The following is a 9,941-nucleotide window of genomic DNA, read 5'->3' on the forward strand; positions in this document are numbered from 1 at the left end:
ATGGGGACGTGTGCCACTTTTTTAACACTTTCGGTCTGACACACCGACGCGAGTATAGGAGTAACTTTTTTGGACAAGTGCCATTTTTCATATTCTAGAATATTGTTGAATGAAATGTATAAATTAATGTTAGTGGCGTGGAATATTTATTGAATATAATGCATAAAATCATTACCGGACTATTCTTATTTGATTTCAGTCCCTTTTGTAACTGTATTGAACGGATCCATATATTAATTATTCGTCGTTAGATTCATACGTTCAAAAGCAAAATATAAATGTTTGACTTTCGTATAGTCATTCGCTAAATATAACGGTCATACATATACACACTTGTGAAAGAATTTCACTTGTGGAAAAATTGTAAACAGTAAACTATAAACTAATCGGTAGCTTATGGTTATTTATGGGATATTTTGACGTGGGACTACGTCTAACCGGAATATATGGAGGGTAAAATGAAAACCTAAACACAGAACATGCAGGAAAAAATGAAAGATTTCGAATGCTTATAGCTCGAACATTTCGTACTGGATAGGAGAGATGTTTGCATCACTTGATAGGGAATATTTCTACGCATCTATCGCAACTAACAAAATGTTGTTTTTCATTAGATAAACAATTGAATAACTGTAAAATATTTGGCGTTATCTAAACGCCTTAACTGCATCGTTTTGATTGGCCCGATTTACGGTTTCCCTAACACAACCATCAAAACCAAGCAGCTTTGGGGAAATCGGCATTGCAAATACATGAAAGTAGGGGGACTTTTCTTCTCATCGAAAAATGTTCCCTAACACAGACTTTAAAACCAAGCAGCGAAATCGGCATTGCAAACACACGAAAGAGCCTAGAGGCGAGTGAACTGAAAAGTTTAAACCATCTTAAAGCCAAAAAGAAGAAGAAGAACACACGAAAGTAGGGGGAGCTTTTGTTCCCACCGAAATGTGTTCCCTAATACAGATTTCTAAACCAAGGTGCCTGGAGAAATCGGTATTTCAAATTCATGCAAGTCGGGGATATTTTTGTTCCGACTGGAATGTGTTTCCCTAACACAGACTTCAAATCCATGGAGCGTGGGGAAATCGGCATTGCGAATTCATACAAATCGGGGGTATTTTTGTTCCGATTGAAATGTGTTTTCCTAACACAGACTTCAAAACCGAGGTTTCTGGTGAAATCGGCTCTGCAAATAAATGCAAACTGCGAGTACTTTTGTCCTCGCTTGCCTTTGTGCAGAGTGGAATATGTCTGTCCTAACATGATCTTCTAAACTTAGGAACCTGGGAAAATCGTGCGAATGAACTTCCCAGTTTCAAGCAAATTCGAGATTCGAGAAGTATGTACACTTTTGGGATGTAAACTTCAGAGGAAAATGTAAAATAAAATAATCGTTTGAAATTTTTTTTTTGTCTTTATTGGAAAGATTTTCAGCCTTAAGCTGGATCATCAAACGTTTGATAATTCTTCCGTACATATATTTTGTTCTAGTCATCATACCAAACGTAAAAGGTCCGTCATTAAATTTACTTGTAACGAAGAACAATCAATCACAATAAATGAATTGACTTTACATGGCATTTGTTCATTTTTTTCACTCACAGAGCAAATATATTGAACTCAATTGAATTTGGAAACTGTTTCATTCAATCAAGAATTTAATCAATACAAACGAATGATTGCTAAGCTAAGGTAGTTCCACGTCAACCTTGCGGTTATATCATAGATATAACCCACCCATTTTTTTAGACGGGAAATTGTGGAACAAGCTGGTATAAATTATGCTTTCAAGTTCTTCTATAACATCGACACGAGCTTTCCGGCCAACCCAATATTTCCCAAGAAGTTACACAGAAAGAACATTCGTAGATGTTCTATTATAATCACTTAGCTACTGCAAGGTTAATGCTCTTATAAGGTTCCTTATAACCACCGTAACCATCGAGTTCTCAACGGCAAGTATGGGGAAATTCGCTGCAGATCATTTCATAAATTCATAACGAAATGAAAAAATCTGAGAGGATGGATTTACATCCATTGCCAGGAACAATTATAGCATTTTTTTTTACACATAGAAACTAACCGAAAATAGCAAAAGCTTCCCGAATAATGTTGAAGAAATCAAAGTATAGAGAACAAATCGCTAATATCGCACTGTGCGTACTTACATAACGCTGAAAATACTGATTTTTCACCTTCTCCTACGGAACGTAAAGCAAGACATATTCCAACACACTACAACTAACGAATTCATATCGAATTCATAATTCATTACCACTCAACAAATATGGTAACATAATCCTACGTCAACTATGTGGTCAAGGCTAGGATACAACCCTTCAACTTTTTTGATTTTCAAAAAAACAGAACAAAAAGTCACAGGAGGGTTGTGTCCGAGACACGACCGCATAGTTGACGTAGGATTCCGTTGGGCTATTTGTTGATTTTGGATATGCTTGAAGAATTACATCGTTAAACTCTTTGATGATGATTTGATGGCCCTGAAAAGGACAATTTTGTTTGGTTGCTGAGTATTGTTTGTTCACTTGACTAGTGTTTACCGAGTGATGATGACAGAAGTATGGTAAACAGTCGTTGGGTGGTGCGTATCAGATAGAAGATGCCTAAGTGGAATGAGATATGAAGAAAACCGCCCTCTGTAACCCTAGACGAGATACCTCCTGTTATGTATGGATGAAATAAAGAAAAAAAAACTCATCAATGTAATATAAGATAATTATCAATACCGACCACAATTATCTATTTTTCTCATCAGTAGAAACATGTTACTTTAATATAGTGAAAACATATTTGAAACGGAAAAGGTAATTTTGTTTTATAATTTTTATTTTCTGAGCGTTCATTCAACCCAATGCGAATTTTAATCGGACTAACAAACCCTGATACTATATGTAAAGCATATGGGAAATCACTTTTTTTTGAATATTTCTTCACTTTTTAAATTTTTTCTCGCCGCATGAACTTTCCTTGGGTGATTGGTTTTGGTTGGTCACCTTGGTTTTTATTTATGAAAAGTGAAATAAATCGTTTCATACATCAAGTTATTTTTAGCACAATTACTACCATATACAATTTTACACTTACACTTGTACTAAATTTTTCACAATACACTAGCGGTCATTGATATGAAATTTGACGAAGCAACCAACATTGAAGTTCAAAATTTAAATTTAATTTGCTAGAATCAATCGTATCACTCACCCTACTTGCAATATAAAAATGCCCTTCACTTGCATATATTTGCAATTTAGATGTCCCTCGGGCACCTTGGTTTTGATGTCTCTGTTAGGGAACACATTACGATAGGAACAAAAGTTCCCCCTACTTTCATGTATTTGCTATGCCGATTACCCCCAGGCAGCTTGGTTTTGATGTCTCTGTTAGGGAACCACCGCATGTGTCGTCAATTTCGACCAATTAGAAGTGGATATTTCCGTTAGGTAGGGGTTGAGATTTTTCAATTGTTTGATAGTTAGTTTCATGACATATATCGTTTTCTTCAATATAAAAAATTATTATGGAGTTCCGAAATCGATTGACGCAAAAATTTAATCAATCCATCATGAAATGACTGAGCAATAAGCGTTTGAAATTGGACAATTTTCACGATGTGCTCGATTTTCGATTTTCAATTTGTACCCCAATATGTTCCCGAAAGACGTAATCCTACGTCAAAAATAGAAACAAATTTGAAATGAAATTCAAACACAATTCAATTATTTTCATGATTTTTTTGCAAAAAAAATAGAAACGCCCACTTGGATAAAGGAGGGTATTGTGAACGTCCACGCTTGTCCACAGAGGAGAGGAGAGGTGTCTGCAATCATGCTTCTTCTGTCCACGTGGTTTGTGGACAGCCCCTAAATAGAATGTTTCGAATGGTTGTTGGACTTTCAAAAGTTGTGATAATAGATCTGCATGCTGGCGTACGAATTCGAATTTAAGTCACTGTGTACTCAAGTATACAAACCATTTTTAGAAAATCAAAAAAATTATGGATATTCGATAAATTATGAAAATACTCCTCTTTCCGTCAATAACTTCTATACAATTTAATAACATAGAACATCGCATTTATTTGATATTCTAAAATAACTTATTCAACCAAATTCTCAACAAATAGATTAAATGCGTTTTCCTTCTAATCAATATTCATGATATCCGTTCCGAACGAAACGCTGCGTGTGACATCAGGCGTACATCGATATCACTGATCAGAAACGGCGGGAAAGCCCAATCCCGCCTCCAAAATTGGTCCTTCCACTGTTAGGTCCAGAAAATGTTTTGCTTGCACGCCCAAACGCATCCAATGATGTTTGCCTGTCACGCGATTGCCAAATATTAGCTTTACCCGAAACGAATCCGTTGGTCTCTCTGAAGGCAGGTGTCCTTTCGAATCCAATCGAAGCTGCGTGTCCTCGAGCATTGTTCCATGACAAACCGCCTCCATGGCTACCATATGAGGGTCCTGATTTTGGATTATTAAATGTTTTAAACGCGTTAGCGTCGAACTTGTTGGTGTTCGATTTGAACAGATTCGCGTTGGCATCAAATCGGGTCTGTGAACCAAAGCCGGGAATATTCGTTTTGGTAATCGAAGCCGCGTGGTCGTTGAATTTCGCTCCTGCGCCAAATCTCCCAATGTCTTGAGTTGGAGTGTGAGTCTTACTGGCGAAACCATTAAGGTCGAAACGATTTCTATCGTTGTTGATCAAGTTCAGATTGCCTTGTGCTCCGAAGGTCTTTTCACTCCCTGGTGTGTGAGATCCAAAAATCCCGGCACTGTGCGCGCCACTGGAATATGCAAATTATGTGTATTTCCGAAAACGATTTATATTTTAAGTTTACTTGTTATAATCGATGGCCCCACTTTTACTAATCGGACCTCCCCTGGTGTTTCCGCTCAAACCAAACGAACCAACCACATTTTCTTTGGCGTTTCCAATAGCACGTTGTCCACTAAGATCGAAATTGTTACCTCCTCGAAAATCCGGGGACAACGATCCTGATAGCTGTGTTAAATAAAAAAAAAAACACTATAGTCAAATGTCCTCCGATGAACTTCACTTAGACGAATTTACTTGTCCAAGACAACTATCCACGACTAACAGAAACACCGTCGCAAGAAATTTATTATCCATGGTCACGGAATAATTATGTTTAGCTATCAAAAGCTGTGAACTGGAGCTGATGCTGAACAGAGAGCGCGGGCATCTCTTATATACTAAGTGTGATCATCGTGATCTGATTCGGGGGTTTTGCATTTCACTACGCGTCTGTTATCTTTACGATTCGCAAATATACATTCCTCTCAACATTGGAAGCTCTAAGGAAAAAAATCCCCCAGCCACTTATTTGGAATAGCTGAACGCATCAAAAACTATACGATATCAATAACTCAAATATGTCTTATCATAAACAACTACTTCACAGGGCAATTTTTCTAGATATATTGTAGGTTGAAACTAAATTCTAAGGAATCGATAAATTTGAAGAGTGAATGGAAACTAATACTACATTACTCGACACCTAACCCATTTAAATTACCGAATTTGTTCATGTTTGCAGATCATTCGAGTAGAAAATTATTATTTTGGTTTGTTGAGAAAAAGAATATTTATCAACAAACTGTTTTTTTTTCATGTTCGATGTAAGATGCATGCTCGAAATGAGATAAAATTTTAATTAGGATAGGGAAAAGAAATCCACTATTTCTATAAACTTCATGACATTAATTAGCATGGTTAGAATGATTCCATTTAGGTCAATCCGCACTGTTTCGTCTGATAACTTTGATAATTTTGAAGGTAATTCCATTATGTTTCTCTCATAAAGGGTCATTCACTTGACCTTTTTGTGCATACTTTAGTGACCAAATTTGAATCTACATTTTCGCTGTTGGATGTTCCCGTGCCGCCGAGAAGCCCCACACGAAGCAACGAAAACATTGCAGCTGCAAGTGAATCCTTCCGTAATGACCTAAATTAGTCAATTGCACGGCTTTCTCAAGATTAGGGCAAGATCAAATTGACTCAAGAACTAAAGCCACTTGACCATCTGGATCGGCGAAACTTCATGATTGTGCTTTGGCGAATTTTGTAGAAAATGATGATTTTCATCACAAAATCATCTTCAGCGATGAGGCTCATTTCTAGCTAAATGTCTTTGTCAACAAGCAAAATATGCGTTATTGGTCAGATTGATCAGGTTCAAGAAACTTTATTGCATCCGCAAAAAATTACTGTTTGGTGTGTTTATCATGACAGAAAAGTGACTGGTCCGTATTTATTCGTCGATGAGAACAACCGTCAAAGCAGAACGCTATCGTGACATGTCGAAAGATTTTTTTTCGCCAGAATTGGAAGATCCTAACATCAATGATATGTGGTTCCAATAAGACGGTGCCACTTGCCACACAGTTACAATGTTACAATTACAATTACGTTACAATGGATTTATCGAAAAATAAGTTTGGTTAACGTGTTATTTCGAGAAATGGACCTGTCGATTGGCCACCAAGTTCATGCGATTTGACGCCATTGGATTTTTTATGGGGGTGTTTCGAGTCATTGGTTTATACCAAAAAGCCAGCAACTTTGAGAGAGCTCAAAGACAACATCCAACTCGAAATTCGCAACATTCCGGTCGAAATGTTCGGCCGAGTCGTGGAAATTGGGTTCAACGGATCGATCGCTCAAATTTCATTCTTAAAGTGTAACAGTTGAGCGTTTAATTGGACATTTTTACCTCTATTTGAACTTTTTTGCAAACATCGAGTTCGGGGCCCAAATTATGGCCCCACATTGAAAGTCGCCACCAGACGTCGACACTGTGCCACTCTCATCGAAAATGTCCAATTACAGGTCAAAATCGCCTCCAATGCGACACTGAGTGGTGCTTCGGCATGTCGCATTAAATATAAATTACTGTAGTTACCAGATGATAAAGGTTCTAATACACCGCTCAGCTTTTGAGACATGCAGACGTATATTCCGATTGCGCCTATCACAAGTGAAGCACTAACCGTTGATTTTTCTAATACTATACTTAGCCACGTCGCGTGATAAGTGTTTCGCAATGAGGCGAAAAAACACGATTAAACTAGACTATTATCAATTCGCCGTTAAGCCGTCGGTCGAAAAGCTTGTTGGATTTTGTTGTTCAGTTTTCGGATTGAAGATGGAAGACATCAAAAGACTTCAGTGCCACGGAGGTTATGTATGTGCGTTCGTAAAAGTCAGTGAATTGACGATCGCACAAAAAGTCGCCGATGAACATGACGGAAGGCACGAAGTGGAGTGTGAGGGGAAGAAACACACTCTTCGAATTACACTGGAAGATTGTAGTGTAGAAGTACGTATCTACTGGCTACGTCGTTTTCTTCAATGTAGACCAGAGTCCCGCTCTCAAAGCAGCCGTCCAGCAACTACAGCTGCACGACGTATGGGCGAAACTATGTCATAGTGATAGTGGTTTCACGTACGTCTGTCGCAACGCCCACTCACGTAGACCGCATCTACGTCAGCAGCGGTCTGTGCGACCACTTGCGAGTAGCACACACCCACGTCTCATTCACCGACCACAAAGCGCTCACACTTTGTCTATGTCTTCCCCACCTTGGACAAGGACATGGTCGTGGATTTTGGACCCTTAGACTATATCGAAAACGTTGCGGAATTCCAGTATAAGTGGCAATACTGGATCCGACAACGCAGAAATTACGGCTCTTGGATTGAGTGGAGGCTCTGTTTCGCAAAGCCCAAAATAAAGCGCTTCTCTAAGTGGAAAAGTCGATCCGTTTTCGATGAATTCCACAGTGAACATCAACGTCTGTACGGCGAGCGACGAAGTCCGCATGAGCGACATTACGACAGCAGAAATATGGTCTGCGATAACCGAAAGCGCACCAAGAAAATCTCCTGGCTGAATACGGGCTAAATACGGAATACCGAGAGAGAGTTTTACCATCGCATGTTTGACGTCATCCTCCGCGAGCTGAACCTGCTGCTGAACGAGGCGCTCAGCGGAAATATTCCTCCAGCTTTTGTGTGTTTGTGTCGTGCTGGTCAGGAAGAGGGGAGGCGATCATACCGTACGATCTTACTGCTCAACAACGATTACAAGCTGTTCTCCCGTATCCTCAAAATCAGGCTGAAGCGGGTGATGAGGGAACACCACGTGCTAATCGAAGGTCAGAAATGCTCGAACTCAGAGCGGAACATTTTCCAAGCCACTCTCGCTCTGAAAGATCGCATAGCGAGTCTCCGTCGTGACCGTCGTGCTGGGATGCTAATTAGCTTCGATCTCGACCATGCGTTTGATCACGTCCGGCATTCTTTCCTTTTCCAAACCATGCGTTCTTTCGGCTTCAACGACGATTTCATCGCTCTACTCACGCGCATCGCCAGTCGATCTGCTTCTCGACTGCTTATCAACGGACATCGCTCACGCTCGTTCGAGATTCAACGATCGGTACGACAGGGGGACCCGTTGTCAACGCACCTCTTCGTGCTGTATCTCCATCCACTAATGTGCAGACTCGAAAGTGTATGCGGTAACGATCTGCTGGTAGCGTATGTGGATGATATCAGCGGGATCGTCACATCGGCAGCGCAAATTGAAGCGATGCATGAACTCTTTAAGGCCGTTTTATATTATCCAGCACGTAGCGTAAACGGCACGTACCGACACCGGCAGACAAATACATGATGTATTCATATCATCAGGCATAGCAACTTCTCTGTACGGACCGGCAGAGCACACGGAGCGGAGAAATGCTACTGGTGATTGAACCGATGTCGTACCGAAGAGCGACGAACGCACCCACACCACGAACTTCGACGTTTGATTTGTATGTATGGTGCTACTCGCCCGTGTAGTTCGTGCCCGGCACCGGCAGAATATTCTTTTCAAGAATTCCTTCATGCATTTGTCTGAAACGTGCTGTGTATGTCCGGAGCCGTTCCGCTATATATACGCATACACATTTGAAACACACGCAATAATATTTGTCTTGCATGAAACGTGCCGTGCCGGTTACGCTACGTGCCTGATAATATAATATTACCTTTACTCGCTTCGAAAATGCTGCTGGGGCAAAATAAAATTGGCGAAAAACTGTTGCTATCGATGTTGGGTTTTGCGGAAACGACATTTTCAACACCCAGTGGCTACAAACAGTCGATGTAGTCAAAATATTTGGTGTAATTTTCGCAAACTCGCACTGGAATGCGCTGGTGGGGAAATTCTCGCAACTAATGTGGCTGCACTCTCTGCGTATGCTGACGCTGCATCAAAAAGTGATCATGCTTAAAACGTTCGGCACCTGCAGGATATGGTACCTAGCGTCCATTCTTCCACCGTTGAACGTACATATAGCGAAGGTTACATCAATGATGAGAACGTTTCTCTGGAGAGCGACAGTTGCTCGCGTCCCGATGTTGATGCAAGGAAAAAGGCGGTCTGACGCTGCAACACCAGCGCTTAAGTGTAAGTCGCTCGCAATTAATCGTCATTTGAAAGAGATCGGATCCCTTCCTTATTACAGTTCCTTTCCTTTCCAAACAAATCCTCGACCACAAAATTCAATAGATCTCCCTGACCTCAAACAAATCCTATCAAACTTATCCCAAATTCCCCACTAAATCCTGCAAAACCCCTTCGCTGATCAAATCCACAATTACTTCGTCAATCAAACTGAAACACCGAGGGTGGAACGAAATAATCCATAGCTGCTTTCCATTCTTTCCTATAGTTTGTTTACTAACCAGTTTCATCAGTTCTCTCCTAGGCAATTTCGCTGTAAATACAATGGATTTGATACCGCGCTTACGGCATTACTCTTTATGTTCATCTTTATTAGAAGAGAGGGATCTGTTGAAATCTCGAACGATGGTTTCCCCCACAGGAACAAAGACCCG

The 9,941-nt window shown here is 40.2% G+C and overlaps 2 protein-coding genes across 2 annotated transcripts; one reads left to right on the top strand and one right to left on the bottom strand.

Annotated features, from left to right (window-relative positions):
- Window positions 1–4,072: 4,072 nt before the first annotated feature.
- LOC129780277 (attacin-B-like) lies at window positions 4,073–5,259 on the bottom strand. The gene is made up of 3 exons (XM_055788348.1): window positions 5,103–5,259; window positions 4,870–5,033; window positions 4,073–4,815 (listed from the first exon to the last, which is right to left on the bottom strand). The coding sequence occupies exons 1-3, from the start codon at window positions 5,160–5,162 to the stop codon at window positions 4,236–4,238; spliced, it is 804 nt and encodes a 267-aa protein (XP_055644323.1). The 5' UTR covers window positions 5,163–5,259; the 3' UTR covers window positions 4,073–4,235.
- Window positions 5,260–7,992: 2,733 nt separating this feature from the next.
- LOC129774269 (uncharacterized) lies at window positions 7,993–9,487 on the top strand. Its single transcript, XM_055777987.1, has 2 exons — window positions 7,993–8,493; window positions 9,353–9,487. The coding sequence occupies exons 1-2, from the start codon at window positions 7,993–7,995 to the stop codon at window positions 9,485–9,487; spliced, it is 636 nt and encodes a 211-aa protein (XP_055633962.1).
- Window positions 9,488–9,941: the final 454 nt, after the last annotated feature.

This window comes from Toxorhynchites rutilus, chromosome 3 (genome assembly GCF_029784135.1).
Source record: "Toxorhynchites rutilus septentrionalis strain SRP chromosome 3, ASM2978413v1, whole genome shotgun sequence".
Lineage (NCBI taxonomy): Eukaryota > Metazoa > Arthropoda > Insecta > Diptera > Culicidae > Toxorhynchites > Toxorhynchites rutilus.

Excerpts from the sequence above, each read along its gene's own strand:
- LOC129780277 (XM_055788348.1), bottom strand. The coding sequence starts at position 5,162 with ATGGATAATAAATTTCTTGCGACGGTGTTTCTGTTAGTCGTGGATAGT. Across the intron at positions 5,034-5,102 it reads TGGATAGTTGTCTTGGACAA|CTATCAGGATCGTTGTCCCC; the intron begins GTAAATTCGTCT and ends TATTTAACACAG. Across the intron at positions 4,816-4,869 it reads GGGGCCATCGATTATAACAA|TGGCGCGCACAGTGCCGGGA; the intron begins GTAAACTTAAAA and ends TGCATATTCCAG.
- LOC129774269 (XM_055777987.1), top strand. The coding sequence starts at position 7,993 with ATGTTTGACGTCATCCTCCGCGAGCTGAACCTGCTGCTGAACGAGGCG. Across the intron at positions 8,494-9,352 it reads CGTTCGAGATTCAACGATCG|GATATGGTACCTAGCGTCCA; the intron begins GTACGACAGGGG and ends CGGCACCTGCAG.